The following is a 25,770-nucleotide window of genomic DNA, read 5'->3' as shown; positions in this document are numbered from 1 at the left end:
AATGATGGGATCAAAGGCCACAGGATCTCTGAGATGGTTGAGACGTTTTTAGTTTTTTGATCAGAAAAAGGTGCCGCTTTGTGGCAGAAGGAATTTCCACTTTAATCGCTAATTGCCGTTTTTTGGTCATGTTGTCTCTCATTGATGCAGAAACAAGCTGTGAATGTGTTGTCTTGGCTGCTCTTTTCCCTTCCACCAGGCTTGGTTTCTTTGATATGTCAGTTTTGTTTTAGTCTGCCGCCTTCGTCTTGACACGATTGGCCCCGCTCGCTCCGACCTCCTGGAAACCCCCCGGCATGCCCGCCCCAGGGTGTGTGTTCAGTCATTTATTCGGCTTCCTCTAAAAGACTGCCATGCCTTCACTTCCCTTCTAGTTTCCCTCCTCTTATTAAGATGCACAAGGCAGAGCGGCGTTTGGTATGAAAGGCTTAGTGCTGGGGCGTTACTGCCGTGTACAGTGGGGGGTAAGGGAGAGACTGTAAGCGTTGGGACTTTAATGGCTTAATGTGCTCTGTATGGCCCGGCCACGCTCCAGCTAAGTTTTGCAGGCAGTTCGCATTACTCTGATTTCTGCCTTTTTTTTTTTTTTTTTTTTTTTTTGTGCAAGTTTACTCTCAAGTCAAAATGATGCTCTGAAAAAAGTGATTATAATTGGAGAGGAACAAATTATCAGCTCTTTCGTTAATGCTGATTGCTGCTTGGATTTATGGCTGATAATCCCTGTTCAGTCATCCAAAATGACTGCCTCTTTGGTTTGAAACCTCTTTTTTTTTTCTCTTAATCTTGTCTGATCTTCAAAAAAAAAAAAAAAAAAAAAAAAAAAGTTATATATTGACTTCCTTCTAAGAGGTCCCAGTGGTGAACCACTTTGACCAGCACTCAGGCATTTGGATAGTTTTTCTTTTTCACTTTCGCTGAAATCCTCCTGCGTCCTCATAAAGCCTTAGCTTGGGATTTCTCAGTCCAGTGGCACACCTATATTGTCGCCCATTTACTACAATCAGTCTGCTACAAAAGCATGTCCTTTTATTTACTGGTTGTGTGGTTTCCTTGAATATTGTTACTCAACCAAGAAGCAGGGCTACACACACATCAACACTGGTAGTATTGACGCCTGTCATATTTTACTGTTGCTGACTCCACCTATAAAATCTGGTAGCACACAAAACATTCAATCATGACGCCACACGTTATTTGCCATGGATCCCCACGTATGCCTTTTAATTATGGAAACTCAGTGACATATGCTTTTTAGGAGATGCAAATTTAGAGGTGACATTAAGTTCTAATTTGTATTTGACAAACAAAAATGATAGTAAGTCTATATGAGCTTATGTGACACATGTGCAAGTGACATTTTTTTTAATCACTTCACTAGAGGGAAAATCTTCGGCTGCCATTTTGGCTCCAGATATACGTCAAGCCGTTGAGATACATACTATAAGGGCGCCGCAGTGCATAATGCCTGCAGGTTTCTGTTGTTCACTTAATTTGCTCTATTTTTAACTTCTGACTGTGTAATATATCATTTGTCGCAATGAAAGTACAGTGTGTCGCATTCTCTATTTTTTTTACACACAGGATGTGGTCTTGTGTAGGGACAGTGCAGTTGCAAAAAAACTATCGGGCAGCTTCATTTCATTCATATTAGTGGGGTCACTGAGCCTTTTATCATATTAGCCTGAAGTAGAGATTTTGTTTCTCACACTTTTCAAACCTGGAATTATAATAAACATTGCGCCCACATGGTTCATACATTGTACCAGTTTCCAACTTGCTGGCTGTAATGCAAATGCATTTTGTTGTGCAGGAGGAATCACTCAATAGATTCACAGTATAAAACGTCCGTGAATTCAAATGGTTAAACTGTTCAAGACTCTGCTGTATCCCTCACATTGATTAGGAGGACAAAGCTAACATTATGTGAAGTCCTGTAGTAGTTTTATCTTGTGATGCTCGTCGGAAAAATGGTGTAGATAAAGGTGTAGCTGAAAAAAAAGATATATTGCAAGTGAAGTTTTGTCTGAGTTGGAGAGCGTTCTATGTTTGGTTGGAGGCTATTTGTTGTGGTAACAGTAGGTTTCTTATGACGTCGGTACAGCCTCGACTACCATCGTCATCACCTTTGCTCTGGGACAGCGCGCACTGCAAGAAAAAAAAAGAAAAGTCAAAGTGAAACACTGAACTGTCATTTCTTTTCTGAATGACAGAAGACATAGTCTGAGGTAATACATTTCTGAATGACAGGGCGCAGTTTTGCGGTCGAGTCACCCTCCTGTTAAAGTTTGTTAATTGTTATGTATGTTAAGTTTGTGTAATTAATCAGATCCTTCCTCATGGGAATGGATAGTGATTTTTGTCAGGTGGTTTGAATTAAAAATATATTTTTTATGTAAGTGACAGACTGAACATTAGCTAACAACTTCTCGTTTTGTGTTTTCAGCCAATACTGGTTTATTTTTGCAGCAAACTAGCGTTTCATTTTTAGGACATACATTTGTCTGTTCTGGCCAAATAGGAAAATGGATCTGAAAGTGTTGATGTAATCTAAAGTTCTCATTTTTAATTTCTCCTTATTTTATATATCTGTTTAGTAAGTCATCATATCATTATGAGTCAGAGCAGACTGAGCTTGGTTTTCCTCCCTGTCCTGTGTAATGCAATACATGTTTTTTATTTTTAAGATGTTTTTGTTGACTTAATTTGAGGTAAATTATGAAAAGGATATAGATAAGTGAAACTGTCCAAACATTTCATAACTTAAAACCTTTGTGCAGAACTGAGGCATTGCTGTTTTTAATGAGATGAGGTTTGTGGTCAGTGGGGAACGGTTAAGGTCGGGTCGGGTCAGATCGGAGGAGCTTGTACCGTATAGGACCGTCTGCCCTTCTCTTTCACAATGACTCATGTTGCATGGCACATGATGCACCACTTTCACCCAGTGAGTCATCCTGAACAAAAGCACCTAATTTGAAGGAGACCAAAAACAAAACACGGACTTGTTTCTACTTTTTTGTGGTTTTGATGTTTATTTAGCAAAGTATGTGACATTTACTCATCGCTGTGGACCAAGACGCTTACATAATGTTTGTTTGAAAAATGTAACCATGAATAAATAAAAATAATAATAAAAAAAATCCATAGCGTTTATTCTAGAGTGCTAGTTCATGTTTTTAAAAAGTTCTTCATTTTCAGGCAAACTGGATGGAAACTCCAGAGATGTTCACTTTACACTAATGTAAAATAGATATGTTTTAGAAACAAATCCTCAAAACTACCTTAATAAATGACCAGTTATTCAAAGTATTTAAATATATTTTCTCTTGCCAAATAAGTTAGTCTGGTAAATAACCCAACAATCACTAAACAAATTACACAGTCAAAGCTGTATCACACATCCAAATGACAGGTTCAGGACACGCTCATAAAAAAGAGGTCATCCGTTTTGATCTCTCGATCCCTCAGCAGGAATGGAGACTAATGGCACAGTAACACAACTCGTGACTCCATCCTTGCCAGTTGAACAATCTTGGTAATGTGCAGGAGCGGAGCAATGTGCTGGAAGGTAGACTTCTGTTTTTCAATTTATTTCCCGCATATAGATATATTTAAACTGAATACTGTGCGGCGTAAAATTCTTTCCGGGGGAGTATCTCCGCGTTTGTTTGTGTGTAACGCGTGTGTGCACGGCCCCTTTAAGAAGCCTGCATTTGTTTGCTGGCTGTGTCTGGGGCCCAAAGTGGAGCTCTTTCTGTCAGATGAGTGAAGCTCTGCAGAGGCAGCCACTGGGAGTTCTGTTTCATCTCCTCTCATACTGCTCTGGAGCAGACATGCAAATCCGCTGTAATGAGCGCAGCCTGTGTGGTGGTGGTGGTGGTGGTGGTAGTGGGGTGGGAAGAGAGGGGGGGATGAACTCAGGAATTTAAACAGGAGAAGGGGAAGGTGGAGGGAAAAAAGGTGATACGCAGACATCCTTGCCAGAAAGTGGAGCATGAGAATTTAAGGGATTTAGGAGAGGGTTATGTCAGGAGTGCTGTAAGTGACAGAAAGTGAAATCAAACATTCATTACCCTGCTGTGGCCTCTCTCTTCCCTGCGTTGGTAAAACACAAAGGTAAAGATGCAAATGATGCCACAATAAGTTTCCCTATACCAGCTAGATGTGGTGTGAAATTAAAAAAACAACAACAAAAACAGCTTAATCGTCACTTTACATTTAGATTTTGATGAAATTTCACCAATGTCAGGACTTTTACTGATAACTACAAACGTGTAACATAATAACATTGACTGTAGTAATGAGCGGCGCTGTAGTGTGATCAGTACACCGATAGTTTTGAGAAAAATGATCAGTTTTCTTGGAATATAATTAAATATTAAAGTGAATATTTTGGGTGTTGACTGAAGCGCAGCAGGAATATTTCACGTTTTTTCTTTGATGCAGTCTGTGAATTGTATCGCAACAGTCTGTGCAGTAAGTGTGTGAATGTAATTTTCTTCACTCATCAAGAATTAAATCCCCCACTCAGTGTCAGGGCGCTTTGGCCTGTCTCCGTCCGATAATGTAAAGCAGCCAAGACTGTTTGATGAGCTCCGCAGATCAATGGAAGGTTAACAGAACTTCACGTAAGGTGAGACCTACAACATATCTTTAACTCCCCATAACTATTCATGAAGCACGGACATTAGGGTATCGGTCCAAATAGACAGAGAAACAATGAGCTCCAGGATCTAAAAGTCTAAGTTGATCTAAAACTAACTCCGGAAATGAGGGCTATGTTATCATTTTCTGCCACATTTCACCAACCATGAAATAGTAATGGATTAAAGTGCTTTGTCTGAGACAACTCCAGCGTGTTTGTGTTGTTTCTCGTCATGTGCGGTTGTGTGACGTTGGAAACAAGATGCACAAAAAAAGAGAGCCAAAAAGAGAGATCAATATCCAAATAGAAAATCTACTCATTGTGTGTGTGTGTGTGTGTATATATGTATGTGTGTGTGTATATATATATATATATATTTTATTATTTATTATTTTTATTTTTTTTGCTAGCGCATGTAATCACATTGAAACAGCTGGCAAATAATTTGCACTTTTGAGTTTAATGTTTCTCATTTGGCTCATCTGCTTGTCTAGCTTTTATATTAACTATCCAAAAGTCAGCCACAGACAAGTGATTGTTAAAAGAATCACCAACAATAAGCATCATTTTCGGAAGCGTTTGACTAGTAAGTAATTACTGGCCTGTTGATGATGCGTTTGGACTATTAAGCTGTTTGGCATGTATTGCCATGGGAGCAGAGACTTTGAAGGGAATGAATTATCTGTAGCAGTGTTTTATTGCGTGGCACACGTGTCACACAAAGAATCAATAGACAGGTTGGACAATGAGCTGGCCAGTGTCTCTAAAAACTCGTCTGATGTGTGTATTTGTTGTTAAGTCGTCATGACCACATGACCAATATTTTGCTAGTCTAGGAAGAAGGCCACGCAGCATCTTAACCTTCCTCCTCTAAAATTAGACTTCCCCATTGGAAACGCCACAGTCGCAATTTCACAATAGTAGGAGAGTATCTCCTTCTGCTCTTGCTTACTGTCTGACGACACTGAGATTGCTGCCTGCCTGCGTCTTCACTCTGAAGGGAGTTCCTCTTGTTTCTAATGGGTTGGGCTATGCAAGTGAGCGCTGGGTGGGGACTTGATCGGAGTTCCTCGGGGTGTCTGAGACGGTCGTGGCCTTTGCTTGTCGTTCAGGGGCCAGAGTAGTGATGTGTGTTGTGTTGTAACCGGTGGACTTGCTTTGAAGAGTCTGACGATATGGTTCGCTCATTTCTTGGTGAGAAGCATCATTTTCTTCATACTGTAGAGTTGAGTCAGCTGCTTAGCGACATCCTTTCCAAAAAAGCTATGGAACAGTTCATGTTGTTGTGTTTTTGAATTGCATTTGATCATACTCATGAGATTAAAAGCTGACTTTACAGAATGTCAGTGGACTGTCTGCTCATTCAAAAGTTTCTGGCAAGTGTTTAACATTTGGATTTATTTTTCCATTTTAAATAAATGACACCAGTTACGGTAAATATTAAAAATTGTTTGTTTCCATTCACCGATATGTGGGAGGAACGTCACATGGATATGGACTGTTGTGATGGACACACCATCGACCTTTAAATAGTGTAGTTTTTATTTGTATTTGGGTTTCCCTGTTGTGTTCCGCTGATGCCGTGTTGTTAGTAAAGAACAGAGTATGTCACCTATCGTGAAATCTTGCCCTGTCAGTTAAGTAGTGAAAAGCCATGCCTTTGACTGCAGGCCTAACTCACGTGTCTGCTGTTTATTATGCTAAATCCTCTGGTTTTGTGATGACCTATTGTGACTCTTGTGAGACAGCAACCTCACAGTGAGGAATCTATTTCTTTGCCAGTAGGTATTTTGACTGCAGAGCCTAAACCAACAATGACTGCTGCTACCTTTCTCCCCTTATCCACACCCAGATAAATAGCAACATTGTCTCTAGGAAACCAAATTAATTGAAATTATCTGGAACGGAGCCGGGTGAAGAGAACAGGTATAGACACCAACACCTGTCTGCTCCATGTTAAAACATATTCTCGGCCAGTCGCTTCCTGGTCAGCCTCCGTTTCACGTTTTTACTCTACAGCTCTCTCCTTACTCAGCAGCAGACCCACACCAAGCTGCCCCTAAATTGCCACGGAAGTCATCTGGAGAATGCCCAAGTAATTTATTAGATTGTATAAACACAGACGATTACTTGTGACGTAGCACCGCGTTGGTTAAATTCAACTGCTGATTGGATTGTTTTCATACTGTATTCTGTTTCATTCGTAAATATCTCTCGAAGCATGTGGTGGTTATAATGCAGCAGATGTTTGATTAGTTGCCTTTATGTTTATATGTACATATGGGCTGTTAATGACCTGCATATTATGTATTAGCCGGAGTGATTACTGAGTCTGGAGGTCAGAAACCTCCTGTCTGGTCATGGCTACTCTGTATTCGTAATACTGGAAATGGAGACCAAAGAAAATATGAAATTATTGACCCATGACTTCTAATCCCACTAATATGTTCTGTGCTGTCTCGTTGTGCAACTTCCAGTGCAGTGTGCATTATCAGTCGGGGGGGGCACAGATTTATGACTTGTGGCCGCCTCTCAGCAATTTGCACTGAAAACCTTGATCGTAGTTTGCTTTTATATCCTCCTTTATTCACCAGACCTGCATAAGGCTTACCTTTTTTCACTTATGTGGCTCAAAGTGTTTATCTGTTACATGCTGGAAGTCATGTCCCTGTGAGTGAGAGTGTGTACATCTGGCATGTTATCACTGGGCTGTGTTATTATCTGCAGGTACAGTATGACTCCAGGAGCATTTTAAAGAGCCTGTACGGAGGCGCAGTAAACCAGTGAAATGGGACGTGAGGAGTCAAAGAGCAGCGCTTCAGCAGCTTAATGATGTAGAGGCATCCAGCTCCGCCAGGCAGTAAACTCTTTAATATGCTGTTAATTATTTCTGAGAGATTGAATATTGATTGAAAAGCAAAATGGTTTTAATTATGACTCCATCTCTGGTGCCATCCTAAAGGAAGATGATTTTAGGTTTTATGTGAAAGGAACATATAACAGATCAACTAAACCTCAAGCTATTTTGACTCCTTCTGAATGGCTTTGTCGACTCTAGGTTTGAAAAAGAGCTCGTGTTACTGGCGTCAACAGTTCCAGCTTTAGAGGTGCCCATCCTGATCCCCTGTCTTTGAAAATCATGACATGATTCATGTTATGTTGTACTCTCATGCATTCCCCAGTCAGGTAATTCGTTTTAATCATGCTTGGGTAATATTAGCATGATTTCATTTTGAAGCACTTGCTTGTACATGTTCAACCATATGACATCTGAGTTGAATAAGAGGACAAAAGAATCACAGTGTACCAAGAAGACTGTGTAATATGTTCCTCTGAATGATCCATCTTTTGTAATTCTTATCACGCAACAAATGACTCAGGGTTCATTTCTATTATCAATTGATGTGTATATAATTTCTATTTTAAATGAAACTGCCAAATATTTTCTTGATTAAATGATTAATTACTTGGTTTGTAAAATAATCATGAGTGAAAAATCCTGTCACAATTTCCTGAAACCTGAATTAACATCATCAAATACCCTGTTTTGCACAATTGCCTCTTTAACCCCTGTAGATACCCAGTGTGTTGTCACATACAGTAAAGAAAAGCAGCACATCCTCACAATTAAGGAGCTGGGAACTATGGAGTTGGACTTTTTTGCTAGAAAAGAAGGACTTCAGTCATGAATTAATTATCAAAATGGTTGGCAGTTAATTTTTCAGTCATTTCTTAATTCTGACTAAATAATCAGTTGATTTGATTAGAGTAATCGATTCAGTTCTAGTGGAGACTGTATTTCCTTCTCGGATTAGATCAATATTTTCCTGGAGTCTTCTTCTTTCTAATCTCAGGTAGATGAACCAAAGCTCCTCTGATCCCACTGCTTGAACGTAGAACTGAATTTAGTCGATGCAGATGACGATAGGCCCTCGAGATTGCCACCAAACACTTGGCCTGCCAGTGCCTTAAGTGGTCTGTTTGTGATTCAGCAGCAGGGTCTTGCTGGCTGCCAGGCTGGCGTGGAGTCAACCTCCCAGGGGGACTGTGTTAATGCGGGCCTCCAGGCCATGGGACTGGGGTAATTGGGTTCGCATGGCCGGTGTCAGGGCACCCCTGCCACCTCCCAAACAAAGGCCACCTTGCAGGCAAGCTGTCAGGGACAGAGAGAAAAAACCCTCCTGATCATTGCTGTGATTCACTGGAAAGGCCCATTAAATTACTGGAATGTAGTATGTGGTCTTTTTCTATTGACGTGCTGATTGCACAATGAGCGGAGGGCCTTGTGGTCATGTGCTCTCCTTTTATCTGCCCACATCTCTGTCTATCCTATTATCTATTTATACTGTACATCCAGCACACACTAACCCACATTAACATGGAACGTTCCTAAATACTGAGATATGCTATCTAGCAATACTACATCACATTTCTCATTTATCTTCATTCATGTTTTGGTTTGGCTGCGTCTAGGTTTAGGGGTTACAATCCCTGTTGCTTGCTTTGTGGCTTCTCCTGACAGGCAGGAGCAGCTCACACAATCCCCAGACTACTCCCAGATCTTTGACTAGTCTGATCCTCCGTCCCCCTGCCCAGCTGGCTTGTCTTTCCGTCCGTTTGCAGCAGCTGATGCTTTCTCTCTTTACCACATATTTAGAAGGCCTTCCTTTGTTTGGCACGGACTAATGAGACAAAGGTGTCTCTCTTGCCTTTTTAAGGTTCGGTGGGTTTAAAGGATCTCTGGGTTTAGCTTTGCTTTGTTGACATCTCTCTCGCCGCGGCATTTAACTGCCCCACAGCCACAGTTGCGTTCCCGATTGATTGGCAGAATAATTATGGACTTGATTTGTTCAACCACAGGCGGAGTGGGATTGAGGGAGTAGGGGAGCAAAAAGAACGCGTATACCATTTTTCTTTTTTTTTTTTTTTAAAGCACAGCAGAGAGGTCTGCTTGCCTGCATCTTAAAAATCAACTTTAACAAAATGTAGCCCACTTATAACACGGACACACAAATGCACCGTAAAACGCACGCACTCGTGCACGTTCTGGTGAGCGGCGAGAGGCCTCAGTTGGCGGCCGTCTCTGCTGTAGGCTGCAATAAGCTGAACAATGTGCTCAGCCGCGTGAGTGGTGAAGCGATAATTGACATATCCTAAAAATGCAAGTAAGGACTGGGTTATTAATGCTTTCTTCCTGGGGGTGGTTTCAGCGGAACCATTAAGCCTTTAATTGAGAAGGAAGACTGACATTAAAAGCTGTTGCCTTGGCATTGCTGTTACCTTCTTTTTTGTTTTTTAATGAAGATGAGGCTTAGGGTAGTTCGCTGCATGATTACAGAGCTCACGTGCAATCACAATACTCAGTCGCAATGCTATTTTAGTTTGATAGGTCTCAAAAATAACTCCTTAAGTCTTTTGCCTGCAGGGGTGGAAAAAGTGAGGAGTCTCTCTTTGACTGAAGGGCAGGTGAGCAGAGTTCCCACCCCTCCCTGTTTATCCCCCTTGCAATCGCTAGGAAAACAAGGGCTTCTCCCACGCTGGATATAAAGCCGTTGATATGGAAGGTATGACCCGGGTTTCGGTCGAGAGTACAGATGCCAAAGGCTTGTTACCAGGTTACATCACTGTTGTTGTTGTGAGTGCGTGTGCCAAATCTTCAGGCATAACAGAGGGAGAACACTTAGCGATTCCCCTCCCTTTTGCCAAGTTACCATCACACTACAGGAAGATTCTTGTCATAATGAGCTCTCCCTCTTTCTGCTCTATCACCCCCCTCCACCTCTCCGCACACACGCTGAAGTCTGGGCAGCATTTAACAATCAGTGGTGTAAATATTTATTGTGGTCTGTTTGAATCCTAGTGACACGGTTATTAATGCAGCATCCATCATGTCTGCAGGCCTGAAGTAGCACATACGACGTTGCAGTCATCACAGGTCTTAATGGTTGTGTCTGTGTAGCTGAGCAGACACATGCTGTTAGAGTGTTACCCGTGACGGATGCGTGACTGCAGTAAAAGGGGATTAATCGCGGAAATTGCAGATAAGTGCAGGAGAGCACTGGTCTGGTACCTATCAGCAGCCTTCTGTCTGCAAGTGGGGATGAGAATGTGAGCTGAAGAGCCTACTCTTTTCTCAGAGAGGAAATGATGACAGCAATGCACAGGTATTTGGAAGGAAGTTGTTTTGAGTAGGCAGCTAGGTATTCTAGGTAGAATGTAAAATAGACCATCTATGGGGGAGTTTTATTATGTAATAGCAGAAACACGTTGCCGTCGATTTGTGTGCAAGGGTTCGTCTTTATATGCACCTGAGATGAAACTGAGAATGACAAAACACTACCTACTGTACACAAATATGTACCGCACGTTTAATAAAAGTTGCTCAACATTGTTATTAATAACATAAGATTACAGTTTTGACAATGTTATCACAGCTGTATGTTTAAGCTTAAATTGCTTACACTCACTGTCCCTGGTGGGATAAAGTCTGGATAAATTAGGAGTAGTTTAATTTACCATTTATTGGTGAATACACTTATAGGTGGTTTATAATTGGCCATTGTTTAAATATAATTATATTTAGCACTTCTCACGGTTTCATGTGAAGCCGTGGATATTAAGCACAGGTTGAACAAACATTAGGTGCAGGCTTTGTTGTTGCTGTGCATGAGATCAGCAGCAGCAGCTCCATGCATGTCCCTGCAAACCACTGCAATGTTGCTGCGGTGTAGTTGTGTTGTTTATACATAGGTTGCACGGAATTTGTTTGGTATGCAGATATTTGAACCTAAGAGAGTCATGCTAGCCTGTTTCCAGACCTGATGTTAAGCCAAGTTAAGCGTTCTGGTTCTGATTAGAGCGCTATGGGTTTACCTTTAAAACACTCTGAAAGAAAACAATCATATTTACTTGAAATTTTAAACCCTTCCTTTAATATTTACTCTATTTCACCTCAAGGAGAGTTAGACATACCCTTTATAGCCGTGCTATGTGCCATATTAAGCATATTTCCGCTCAAGCAGAGATTCAGTGATATATTTGTTGAGGAGAAAAGCCTTCGTTTTGCCCTTGGTAGTTGTCGTAGCGAGAACAGACACATGCAGACAACCTGATATCCATTTATTTAGTCTCACAACACACAGACTTTTTGTCAGGTTTATTGACTTTACATTACATTAAACAGAAAATTGCCAGGTGACAGAAATTTAATGTACACTTGTCCTTGGCTAGTACTTTCTGTGCTGTGTCTTTTCTTTAAATACTGCTCCCTGCTGGAATAGGGCCTGATTTTTGTTCCTGTGTCTTTTTCTTGAATGAGACTGTAATTCAAATAGTAAAACCAATTTTATTCACCTTTGTGACCTACTTCCCCTTTTGTCTACTTCCTGTGCTTCTGCCTTAGTCATTAGTTCCTTATTTTCTGTACAACGTGTTGCCTGTAAGTTTCATTCATTAGTGTGGAGGTTGTGAGTGATGAGAGAGAAGTGCGCTTATTGAAGGATTTTGTAGGATTCTGTTGCTTCACAACAGACTATAGTTCAGACCTTTCCACTGCTTTCGGCTGCTATACCACAATTTTGACAGAACTAAAACTGGATACATTTATCACGATGAATCACTTGTGTCAGCAGGTGTCAGGTATGTACTAAGTGAGTTTCATTCAGAAAGAATTCAGAAAAACGCCTTGTAAAATATTCCCCAAGATTAAACAGAGTTCACCTGCAGGTAGTGGTGATCCAGTTTAATAAGCTGCTAACAATACTGGAACTGCACGTTAAAAAGAAGAACCACCAATTTCCACAATCCAGTTGATCCTGAACTACAGCTGTATTTGTAGTATTTCCAGGTACCCACAGTTAATCAGAAACTGTTTTGAATGACAAAAAGGCATCTGGCAGAAAACAAAGCTATTACAAAACAGACTCGTGCACATTCCTTAACGCAAGATCTCGTAGAAAGTCGAAGAAACATAACACAGTGAATGATAACTACTACTTCTACATCAATACTTGTGGCTATAAACCTTTTAATTTGTCATGATATTATTCCATGAGAAGAAAATCATTTTTATTTTCAAAACACACTCTTTCGTACACTTTCCGTCAAGGTTTTCATTGCACTGCATTTGTTTAGATTGATAAATAATGACCGATTCAGAGATTGTGTGATAGGGAAATCGGTCGTATTGGTAGGGTTATTAATGAATTTTAAAAGCCTAAGTACAGACGTACATTTTGCAATAGTGTCGAAGAGGAACAGCGCTGTTTGTATGACGCAGTTGCTGACTTGCATCGCAGTATGTACTTGCCTAACATGATGGAGTTGACGTAATCTGCTAAATTGTGTTGGGTAATCCCTGGTTGTTACTCAGCTTGTTGCCTCATTGGGGATTCTTGAATAAAGGAGGGCCTGGCACACGTACAATAGCCACACCGTCAGTTTGAGTGAGCCACTTCAGACTTAGTAGCAGAGACACAAAACACAACAAATCGCTGATTTGCTGTCAGTGCTCTGTTGGCAGCGGGGCCGTTGATAAGTCTTGTCAAGAACTTGGTGAATTAAGATGTTTCACAGATGCTTTCGGTTTCTCATCCAGAACTAAATCTGCCATTAATCCCTGGAGGACAAAGAAACTCTGAATTGAGAATGAATTTGACCGCCTATTTCTCCCTCTGGGCTCCCGAAAATACTGCCAGCGCCCCATCCGACAAACAAATTGAAGTGCAGAGTGAGAAAATGACGTTTTCGTTCCTTTCTTTTTTCTTCATTTTTTGGCAATGACAGTGAAGAAACCCCATTTTTCCTAGAGCGGGTTCAGAGCTGCTCCATGTGTGTGGCATTGCACTCTATTCCCTTGGGCTCGTAATCATAGCGCCTGAACTCGGAGACCCCTTTGGATGCAGACCATTGCCATTTTCTACTCTGAGCGGCCAACTGCCAGCTACATTGTGCCCCCCCCACGCTCACCCTTACTGCTTCATCTCTTCTGGGTTTTCTTCTCACGTTCCCCGCATCCTGAGCTCTCCCGTGCCTGCCCCCAGACCCCGTTAGTGAACATACTCAAGACAGTCCTCCCTGACGCAGCAGCAGGCTGGGGCTTGTCCCTGCTCCGGTTGTCCCACTGCCTGGGTAATGAAGGCAGCGGGGGGGCTGTCTTACTGCCCGCCCGTGTTGCGCTTCATCATTCCTGCCACAGCCCAAGGTTCTCTAATTAAGACGCTGCCTTGGCCCCGCAGATTATGTAGCAGCTGGATCATTAGCGTGGAGGGTCAAATGGCATGTGTCTCTGTGTATCGGGCGGAGCGCCTTTCATCAACCCTTGAATCAGTCTCCTCACCTCAGGCAAGCCACCAGAAACCTCAGCTTCCTTCCCCCTTGCATTAGGTGTCTGTGACAACATTTACATCAAGACGTCCACCCTCACCTACTTCAATCAAACACCCGTTCCCATCCTATTTTCTTTTTTTTATATGTTCTACCTTTTTGTGAACATGAAATGAGCGAAGGGAAGTTTCCTGTGATGTGTTTTGAATGATTTGGCTTGTTTAACAGTTCAAGTAATCAGCAATTTTAACAGAATCTTGGTTCATTTTCCAAATCTAAATTTAAGATGGCACAATATGTAGATTAGCCTTAAAAATTGAACTATTTTTATATTACGGTTGGCGTTTTTTCAAAGAGGAAAATCCCCGTCATTAGCAGCACCCTGTGAGTCACCTTTATTTCAGCTACTGGGTGGAGATGCCTTGTACGATTTGTCTTTTTTGTGATGAGGAACAGTTCTTCATCACTCGTCTGACTCAGTATTACCAGTTGACAAGTCTGCTCATTGTCAGTCGGTCCATGACTGTAGATGTCGGTGTTGTTACTTTCAAGCCTCCAGTGTTTTTATTATGGCCTCCAAGCTTTGAACATCCACGATGAAAGTGTTAACGAAGAAAGACTCCAAAAGCCCAGCGGCGAGTAAATAACCAGTTTTTTTTTCTTTTTTTTTTTCTCATTCAGTTTTTTATTAAACATCAACACAAAAAAATGTTACAACTGAGCCAATTACAATTTGAAATGAACCCCAACCCCGACCCCCACCTCATCCCCATCCCCCCTCCACCTTCCAACCAACCAAGTAGTATTACATATTCAGTATATATGCACTTATAACAGCAAAAGATCAGTAAAATCAGTCATCAAATTCTTCCATTTTAGGATTGGTTTTGATTTGGTCGTGTTTACTCAATGCTTCCACGATTGCAGAATGACCAATATGTGTCAGGTGCCAGTCCCATTAGGCGTCTAACTTTCAGTGTTAAATAGGGTACTCTGTGAAAAAAAATAGTTTTTTGAAACTCTAAAAACATTATGCCAAATTGTTTTCGAGGCCAAATCCCACCCCAATTCAGTCATATCTCCCAAGTCTTCAGTTCATTTTGTTGTAGATGTATGACACCATACGTTTAGACTAACTCTGTATCCAGTCAAAAGCGGGATGGTCATTCAAATGCAACCATAGAACCCCACAACGAGGTATTTTCTAAGTGAACACATTAAAACGAAACTCCGTCGAAAATATATTTGAGGTTCTCAAAAGGCTTGAAGTTAGTTCCAAAGGGGCTGTTGTCAGTGTCAGGATAAATTATCAGAGAGAAATTCCTCATCTCCACATTTATTCGCTCGTGCCTCATGCTTTGCACAAGGCTGGATATTTACTTTTTTGTCAAAACATGGCTCAGCTGCTTCCAAGTTACTTTGGTCTTGCCATATCCTTTCTCAAGGTTTCCCAATGGAGTTTGACCGTAGATTCAAGGAAATATGAAACATGTTTTCAGACGGACACAACACTGATTTGTTCTGCTGCAAGGGTGGTTTAAGAAACGTATTCACATCTTAAGTAATATGTTTTATTTCCCCCTTAAAGGCTTTGTTGCTGACACGCATTCACGCTGACCACAACTGATCTTCTCCACTTTTCCATGCAGAAAGTAGAGTGCTTTTGATGCACAAAGTAGTGCAGAATGTCACTTTAAAGTAGAAATTTAATAAATAAAACTGGAAAAGGATTTTGCTTAGATTGGAAATTGAATGCTACCTGATGGGACCCAACTCTGACTATAAGGGAAGTTTTAAGACCTTCCTTCATTAATGATCTCCCACAGATATGTTTTCTTCCCATCTCTGAATTCTGTTGGCATGTGTAAAAATGCCTTCATCATCTTCTTTGCTTGTCCACACTGATAGCGGATATTGAATTGGCTGCTGGGCACTAGCTGACCCCCGCTGTGAGAGATCAATGGAAGGGGACAGCCATAAACCGCTTTTGACCAACTGCCGCCGAAGCAGTTTGCCCAATTTAGGAATTTCTTACTGTTCCTGTTGCATCTCATATTTAAAGCATAAATTGCCATGTTTTGCAGTCACTGATTAATTAAACGGGTGTAAAACAAATTTCTGATAGATACTTTTTGAAGACTTCAAAACCTTTGAACTTTTTCTGTAAATACAACAATTATAATCATGAAATTACATGCAGTTTTTTCCAAATTGTATTGGGATTGTCTGTCGGTTCCGAAATCTGTGTTAAATGGTAAGAGTTGTGTTAGGTGCACATAGATGTACATATTTTGAAAACTAGATTATACTTATTGTTGTGCTGTCAAGATGAACCTTTATTCCCAGCCTGACAGTACACACTCAAGCTCACACATGCTCACAAACGGACACACAGACACACACACAGACGCACACTTGTGTGAGCATGCTTAGTCAAGAGAAAAATCCCACAACTTGGTGAGGATTCCTCCTTCTTCTCCCGACAGTTTTCTTTTTTTTTTTTTTCCCCCTCCACTAAATTCCACCAGATTGCAGTGTAATCCTGCTCAGGTTTTTTTTTTTTTTTTTTTCTCTCTTCCACACACCCCCATGTTCACTTACGTCCGTAACTTTAGGCTTCTCCACTCTTCTCCTCTATTTTAAGACGGGGCAGTGTGCCGAGAGGGACAGAGAGGCGGGCTGCACTTTGCACAACGCGACCAACGCGCCGAGGACGGTTTGCGAGGCGACATTCGCTGGCTCGTTTACGGCAGAGGCTCCGGTTGGGGGAGGACAGGGAAGGAGGCAGGCAGGGAAGAAAAGGAGAGGGGGTTTACTACCCTCAAGAGAGTCGGAATTCCTCCTGAGCCATTCCCCCATTTGGCTGGCAGTTGTGAAAACAATTGCCTGGCATTTACTCTCTCTGTGCAGATGGAGTCCCAGCTATGAGTCAGCTTTGAGAGCAGCAAGTGGTGCAGAAAGTGGGGGGCTTGCAATCTCCTGTACTGTGAATTTGAGCATACTTTGCAGAGACGCTTCGGTTTCTGATGTTGTGCAAACTCTGCTGAGCTGATTCTTCGCTTGCATTTGTTTTTCGCGACAGGCATGTCTTTTATTTCCGATGTTTAGCTGCTGCTCGTAACAAATACTGGTTGACTAATAAAGGCCTGTCTGTTTCCTCTTTGTCTAGAGTTGACTCACAGAAGATGCTATGCTGATGTCCTAAGCTGAGGGCGCCCTGACTTCATCGGCACTCATCCCCATTTGTTATTCAACACCTGGCCCGCACTCCATCGATCGCAAACTACCAACAGCAACCACAGCAACCGCCACCTTTTCCCCGCCCCCTCCCGCCCAGCCTGCCGTCACAATGACGTCGGAGCTGGAGAGCAGCCTGACCTCCATGGATTGGCTTCCTCAGCTGACCATGCAGGCAGCCATCCGCAAGGCTGATGCCCAGAATGCCCACGGGCCAGGCATGGGCAAGAAGAGCTCCCTGCTGGATCCTAACACCACGCTGGACCAGGAGGAGGTGCAGCAGCACAAGGACGGGAAGCCTCCCTACAGCTACGCCAGCCTCATCACATTTGCTATCAACAGCTCGCCAAAGAAGAAGATGACGCTGAGCGAGATCTACCAGTGGATCTGTGATAACTTTCCCTACTACAGAGAGGCGGGCAGTGGCTGGAAGGTAAAAAAAAAACAAAACAAAACAAAAAAAAAATAACCTAATTTTATGCCTACAGCGGTTTATTAAAATATATCTGGGTATTTAATTTTGACACTGTGACATGATGCTTGTTTATGAAAAGTATGAGCCCACTAGTTATTCACAAATCCTCCATCGTTGGAGAGCAGCTCCTGAAAGGCAGGTGACTGAAGTGTCTGGGTGGCTGTGGAGTACTACGCTGCAGACAAATTGGTTAAACCGAACTTGGATAGAGACAGTACCTGAATCAATGCTGTTTTTTTTCCTGCCGTTTGTTGACAATAAGAAAATTATAGAAAATTTAATTAGCTTTCCCCATTTCCTTCTTCTTATTCACTTGTGAATGTCCTCCTGTGACATTTAATTTTGAGTTGTTGACAGCGTTTGTAGAAAACGTAGAGAATACACTGGAAGAGAATATGATATTCTGTGACTAAAATCACTGTTTTGTGAGTGCTGGGCATCTCTTGCAAAGTGAGATGCCATTGGTAATCACCAATGTCACTTCTGAGGAAACCTAGAGAGAAACTTTAAGTGTGCCAAATCACACTAAGCGCCTTGCTCCATCGAATGAAAAATGGTGCAGCCCTGAGAGAACCATATGAAGTGTAAAACCCTAGATTAATATTCACAGAAGTGGCCCCTATCTGTGCGAACACAGACTAAATAGCCCATTCATGGGTGGTATTATTCATTGCAGAAGCCTTGATAGGGGAAGGCCATTATGCAGAAGGAGAGAGCCAGTGCTGTGTCATCATCTCAAGGAGCCCATGATATACAGAGATGAAGCTATGCTGATTGCCTTTTAAAGGGCCCAGATGGAAATTGATATTAGAATGAGTTTTCCAATCAGTCGACGTTTATTGGAAATAGAATCTTAGGCACTGCTTTATTGCAGTCAGACAAGATGTATGAAGCCCATTTCCTGGGGCGACAAGATCTGGTGTGTGTACAGACTGCATTGAGGTGTGTGTGCGTGTATATGTATGCGTGTAGGTAAGGGCAAGATGAGAAAGCATGTGTTATAATAAATGGATTGATTTTAGCTCCTTTTTTTTTTTCACAAGGAAATGAATTGTTCTATTTTGCAGCCGTTATTTCCTCTTTTACGTTCATCATCCCTTATTTAGTTGTCAGCAACACAGCAGCGTCTGTGCTGCCAGTCTGCAGGTATTCCTGCACAGGCATTTTCACCAAACACTTGATGTCAGCTCTGTGTTTCGTATACCACCTACCCTATTTGCGTGCAGCGAATTGTTAAATTCAATGCCAAACGATTTTCTCCAGACATTCTTCGAGGGTTGCGGCAGCATTTTCCACTGTTTGTTGCTGGATGTTGTTAACAAATCCACTCGCAGCTCGTGTAGCACTCATCAGTCAGTCTGCATCTATTAGGATAACTTAATCAATCAACTTTCCTTTTTATCCGGAGAGCAGATATGAGTAAAAGATCAATTAAGTGGGTCTAAATGGACTTGACTTGCACCGCAGGCCTTATTGTTTTCAGAAATATAAGGGTGTGACCGACTAGTCAAACTAAAGTAACTCTAGATAAGACCTAAAATTTAGTTGACACTCATTCCATGCACAGTGAATTCATACACTTTTTATACATTTCAGAGTGGGTGTCCTCAGTGGAAATCAGACGAGGCTGCTGGCAGGGCCGACGCTCTGCTCTACCCACTGAGTTACAGTCCCATACACATACAGCAGAAAAAAGACATTATATTAATTCACCAAAGCCGGGTTAATATGTGTGGCTGTTAATGTGTTCTTTTGTTAATTGTGGCAGGTTCCAGTGTTCAGTGAAAACCTGATTATTATTGTTATGTAAGAAAAAGAAAAACTTTAAAAAACTAAAATAATAAATAGTATTAAATAACAACCAGGAATTGTCTAGAAATTCTAATTGATTAAATTGTTTAGCAAAAAAAAACAAACATCTAGGACTCATCAAAATGTTTCCGTAATTGATTACTCTGTCAGTGTTTACTAGGGCTGCACGATTCTGGAAAAAATGTGAATTTTTTTGCTTAGAACTAAGATCACAATTCTTTTTTTTTTTTTTTTTTTTTTTTTTTTACAAAAATATTTATTGCACTGATGAACAAAAAACATTCAAATGGTCATTCAAGTAGAGCATCAAACATTGAGATTCCCTTAGAATGTGGATCATAGCTCTTTGGGCACGAGTTCGGGTCTGTGGGTGACTCTCGCCACTTCCACCTGGGGTGTCTTCACCATCAATTTAACTCCCTTTACCGCTGACTTCTCCCTGCTTCTCTCCCTCACTGCTTCCACCACTGATGGAATTACGTGTTGTAAAGACGTTTTAGGTCGAGGGAGGAGTCAGCGGCAGTGCTGCCTTTAGGGGCGCTTGAAAAAATCCGTGAAGAAATGGGAGCATTTGTTTGTGATGCCGCTCATGAAATAAAATGCTTAAGAATCGTTGTGTTACGAAATGAGATCACGTGTATGGGTGAATCAAGATTTTTTTTTTAATGATTTATCGTGCAGCCTTAGTGTTTACCTTCAATGACCAATCATGCTAAGGTTGTTACCAGCCATATGGAAAAGAGAGTTGAATTGGAAATGACCCAGCCCCAATCATCAGAAGTGTAGGAATTCTTTATACAGAGAAAAGAAAGCGACCACCCTTGGCAACACAATTCATCTTAAAACGATGAGACAGCAGCACAAGCATTAAAACTATTATGGCAATCTTTGTCTGATTCTAGGCCAGTGACAGGGAGACATGGTTGTGGAAATATTTGTTGAGTTGCAGACAAGAACTCAATAAAGACGACTTGTAAGCAGTTTGTTTTGGCGCACATGGACTTAAACTAAACGCTGTAGATTTCCTGTAATGCTACGTTTTTCTAATGATAATAATAATTTAATATGTGGCCGCCTTCCAAAGCACTCAAGGTCACCTTACATGAACCGGCAATACATTATTTATCTATTAGAGGTATACGATATTTTGCAGGTAAATAATTCGGATGATTAATTGTAAGGTCAGTGGCTAAGACTATGCAATTAAGAGCAGAAAACAACAAATCAGCATTTTTAATAACTAGATCTACGCTGCATAAATCTCTCTTTCACTGAATGTCATCATTTGATAAGTTTTAATTTGAAATGGATTAGTCTTTTTTTAGATTTCATGTTGAAATGTTATCAGAAGTTTGCCAAGTTAACCAGATGATTACTAACAGATGAAATAATCAACACATTCATCTGAAAAATGAATTGTTTGCCGCGGTCCTATTTTATCCATTTATGATTGTTATAGTCTCTTGTAGTTTTTTTTTTTTTAAATTTGGGGCTTTACCCATGCGTTGTAATATATTTATAGATAGATAGATAAAACTAAATTTAACATGGTGGAATGGAAAATGTTTATTTTCGGGGATGTCGGATGTAATAAGGAGTTGACGTAATTGGAATGATGTCTTTAGCACAAGAGTAAGTTATGGAATTAGTCAGCACTGGTAAAGATTGACGCTCCCCGACTACTTTCTAGTTTAGTCAAACCTTGTCAGATTCTGGCCTAAATGTGGATCGCAACTGTAGAAATACCCCTCACATTTTAAAGTGTGAAAAACCACATCACTCTAACCAGGATGCTGTACAGCACAGGAAACGCTGAAAGAGCGGTTTGAAGATGTGCTCATCGGCTAGAGCCTGCGTCACTTTTTTTTTTCTCAGTTCTTGTTAAAAGGGTTTTTTCCCCTCTTATAGTTTTTTCTGAGAACTGAACAACTGAATAAAATACATAGAATCTGTATCTGTATAAAATCTTTTCATTGCTTAAGACATTTAAATGAAATCCAATACTGTTTCCACGCCCGGGGCATTTGAACAAGCTCCAGCAGCCTCAGGTCCGTTTCTAATGTTTTTGTGCTTGGAGAATTTTCACATCCCATCACACAAATGATATTTTCATCTAAGCCTGTGCAAAAGCCTTAGGAAGGGTTCCTCTCCCGATCATCAAGAGGTCACTTGGTGCTTGAACCGTTGTGGGGTTTTTTGGCTTCGAAACCCTGAGATACTCGGAGATTTGGAAGTAGCAGGATACCTAATTGTAGTTGTACGATTGTGTAACATGAAAACAGTTGTTATGTTCTTCCTCCACTGTGACCGTTACTATGATGTGAATCCACCTATAGTGTGACTGAGTATGCATATTTGTGCGTGTGTAATTAGTTGGAACCGAGCATGCCGGGGTGGGGTGAATGTAGGTCGGATGTAGTCATCGCTCCTCTGTTCCCCTGGAGATGTCAGTCGCAGGAATTTGGGACTCCACACACGCATGCGTCTGTTCTGTATGATAATGCAAGCTGTGCCTGTGAGATGAGACCTGCCTAATCTAGGCACCAGCAATTCATTTAATCATCTCAATAGAACTCCATTAGCCCGCGCTTTTAAGAAATGTCAATAAGTGCTGTCAATAAAAACAGATAATTCATCAAGGTCAAAAGACGCGAACGCTGCCTTCGAGAGTGCAGAGCGTGTGCTCGGCATCTATGAGCAAGCAATTAGCTGGTGCTTTTCTTCACACTCTCTCTGGCTCTGTGAGGCACTTTTGATTCATGTTTTGCAGGTTTGTCTAAGCCGTCTTGTGCATGATTCAGCTCGTATACTGTAGCCTCCATGTCTTTCTGTTCTTTGCATGTAAAGCATGAATTTTTGAAGACCTGCCAGATTGCTTAAAGATATTTCACACACTAGGATTCCTCAGCACATTCAACGATCAGCCGTAGCATTAAAACCACTGACAGCAGTAAATAACATAGACATGTACCACCCACCTAGACCAGACCAGACACCCCCGCCCCATAGCAGTGACACTCATTGATGACTGCAGCCACCCCCAGCAGGATGCAGACACACACACAAAAACGGTTTAGGAACAACTTAAAAAAAACAAAACAAACATAAACATGAAGAACAGCACAAGGTGTTGCCCTGGCCTCCAAATTCACTAGATCCCAAACTGATCAGGTATCTGTGGGACGATCCACAGAGGCCCCTCCCCTCAACCCATAGGACTCAAAGACCCCCACTAACAACATCCTGTTACCAGACACCACAGGACACCCTCAGAAGACCCATGTGCATTCTGTGAGGGAGACTTACACTATATTAGGAAGGTGGTCATAATGTTATGCCTGATTGGTGTATGTCGAAGCTTGTGGCACTTTTCCATACCACAGTATACCGCGTTCTCTTTGTCATAATGTATATCCGTTGTGCAGTCTTTTTGATTTCAGAACCGTTACAGACGTGTAGACGGCCTCTCCTCTCAGCCTTTAATGGTAAACGGGAACAGTCATCACCTCCAAGGTCATGTCTTTCTCTCAACCAGTAGCACTTAACTCAGATGTGACTTGCAACACGACAAAGACTTGACTTTGGGTCAGATTCACTATTTAAGAACCTGCAAGGATTTGTTAAGACTTTTCAGATATATTTCTTTGAATCATAGATTAAAAAAGATTTGTAATGTGAAGTGTGATGTGAGTGGTATTGGATGAATACAATCGGTTTCAAGTCCGTTGTCATCAATTCTCGAATCTGCTCTCTCTCTTCGCGGATGTCGTCTTGCGTGTCATGAATGGCAAATCAGCTCTCTCTCACTTTCGCCGCAACTGTTTGTGGGACAAATGTTCTTCAGATGATGTGCACATGTGTCACTTCAGGACACTTGAAGGAGACGGCTGCAGGGGAGGGGTATTCCCCTGGCCAGCCTCTACCTGCACGCACCACAGACGCCAGGATGAGCAAAGCTGCTTTAGACAATGATAATTTGGAGATTTTATTCAGATAACTGGCTGGTGTCGATACTGAAATTGGTCACTTTTTAAACTCAGGAGTCTTTAGGTGAGTTCAGTGACGTGTTACTAATGTGATCTGTGTTTAATTAGTCAACATTACAAGTATTATTTATTTTTACGAATTAAGTGACCGTGTAAAGTGGACACATCAAGATTACTTAAAGGTTGTTTTTAAAAATTAGAAAGTATTTCTTGTCATGAACAGGACACACGGTAGCCTAACTTTTTATTGAATAAATACATATAATGTGGTTGTTACAGTTTGTTAGTGTAAGTCATGTATTAACAAATAATTATTATAACCATTTATTATGGTTAATTCGATTTAAATACTTACTTTATTAAGAGGTGCCGTTTAATATTGAAATATCAGCTTAGCTCTCAGCTGCACGGGAGTAAAAAACTACACTAGATGGACTCATTTAAACAAACTGCACTCTTTAATTCATGGATGTCTTAACCACCTCTGTCTGTGCACAGTTTCTCAAAATAGAGGACTGCTCACCTCAGCTCAGCCACAGACAGAGTGACAGTGTGTGTGATTTATTTTCTGGTGTATTTTCTGCTTAGAGACTAAAATAAAAACTGAAAAGCTGACCTCCATGCTCATCTCAACCCTTTTTCCCGGCTCCTCGTAGGCTCACTTCAGGCTAAGTGTGTAAATTCCCCTCTGCATTTTTTCCAGGTGAAGAATGCCAAAGAAAATCGGGAGCGATTCTCAACCAGTTTAAAAATGCTTGAAATGTTTACTCTTGAACTTTAACTGTTGAGGAGATTGTTGCTACTGGCGTGATTTTATTTTTTTCTCCTCTACACCTGTGTACAGGAAAAGGAAATTAGCTGCAAGAGAATGTAGGCTACTGTTGATTGCTTAACAAACGTCGAATCCCCCTCTGCATTTTCACTGAGGTCCGTGGCTCTTACATGATCTTGTTAACAGGGAAATATAGCTTTGGTCTGTAAATCGTTGAGTGTGCAAAGATGGAGCGCAGAGCTGCCTTCTGCAGGGGCCCTGGACCTTGCTTTGATCTCATTATAAAATGCAAATACACAGTACCCTAAACAGATCAAAGGTTCAACTTTCCCATTGGATCTGAGGCTTAATAATAGCAGCCTGAAGCAGTTTTCTATTTTTTAAAGAAGTGATTTGGGTAGCCACTGGTCCTCCAGGACATTATTTACTCTGGAGATAATGTTCCTGCCTCTGACTGGTGACTAGCCACCGCTCAGAAAATCTTTGCTCCTGTTGCTTATTTAAATCAGGCTGGTCAGGTATGAGCTGATGATTTGTGCCTCCTGCCCCTATCTCCCACCGCAAGCTTAGGTTTGCAGGGCCTCAAATCTGAAAGTGTAAAATTGCTTCGGTGCTAGACTCTGTGATACCTTCATCTGCTTTCTTAGCCTGTATCATCATTACACCGTAAAGCGTTTAAATTTTAAGCACTTAGCCGATATTGAATATTTCAGCAACACCACTGATACATATTTTGACTGTTTTTTTTTGTTGTTTGTTGTTTTTTTTTTTATTACATGCACAGCTCAATTCAAAATTGATCCTGAAAACCTCTCTTTTTTTCTAGTCCATCCTCATATCAACCCTGGCTCCAGTGCAATCCGATGAGCGATGAGGTTACACAACAGTATTTTTAGCGCCTTTGTCTTTTCCTGAATTCGTGCTTAATTGTAGAGACGGCAAAAGTGGCTACGTTCTGGCCTGGCGCTGACTTTTTTCAGGTAGTGGGAGGGGTAGTGATTCACTCGGCAGCCAGTTTGATCCTGCTGTGAGGCGGGTTCCCGTGTCAGGAAGCTCCAGCCTGGCCACCCGCCCACCAGCCTCACCTTGCACCCGCCTACCGGCGCCCCACCGCTCACGCTCTGGCCCTTAGAGTGGGCGGGGAGAGCAAGCTGGCAGGCCTTGGCATGGATACGTTTTGGCAGGAGCTGCTGTCCCCACACTCCGCTGAGTGAAGTGCTGACTGCAGTGCAGAACATAAAAGGCCTCAGGCTTCTATCGCTTCCTCTTGTGGCCTGCAGGCCAGTGGAGAGATGTTGGCTTCAATTTTATTTGAAACGCTAGCTGTCTTTTTGCCTGTCATGACCACAGTCTCATAGTTCATCCACTATATATGTTTCTATACACGACTCCCGTTATCGTTTTAAACAGTCATGAGCCGTAACGGCTCCCTCCCATCTGCTCTTTTTGCCCGGTTAGATGTGATATATCAGCTAGTTGTAAAAGCTGTTGACCGTCGTCATCAATTGATTCAGTCAACTTC

At 41.6% G+C, this 25,770-nt stretch overlaps 1 protein-coding gene across 1 annotated transcript in view; it reads left to right on the top strand.

Moving 5' to 3' along the window:
* The window catches only part of foxj3 (forkhead box J3), a 64,860-nt gene that overhangs the window by 7,981 nt on the left and 31,109 nt on the right, over window positions 1-25,770 (top strand). The window contains exon 2 of the mRNA XM_047583767.1: window positions 17,136-17,636. Coding sequence (XP_047439723.1) covers window positions 17,316-17,636 — 321 coding nt within the window. The 5' untranslated portion in view covers window positions 17,136-17,315. The remainder of the gene's footprint in view (window positions 1-17,135; window positions 17,637-25,770) is intronic.

This window comes from Mugil cephalus, chromosome 4, assembly GCF_022458985.1.
Source record: "Mugil cephalus isolate CIBA_MC_2020 chromosome 4, CIBA_Mcephalus_1.1, whole genome shotgun sequence".
In the NCBI taxonomy this organism is placed as follows: Eukaryota; Metazoa; Chordata; class Actinopteri; order Mugiliformes; family Mugilidae; genus Mugil; species Mugil cephalus.
Note: the sequence above shows the minus strand (reverse complement) of the source record. Positions and strands in the feature narration are given on the sequence as shown.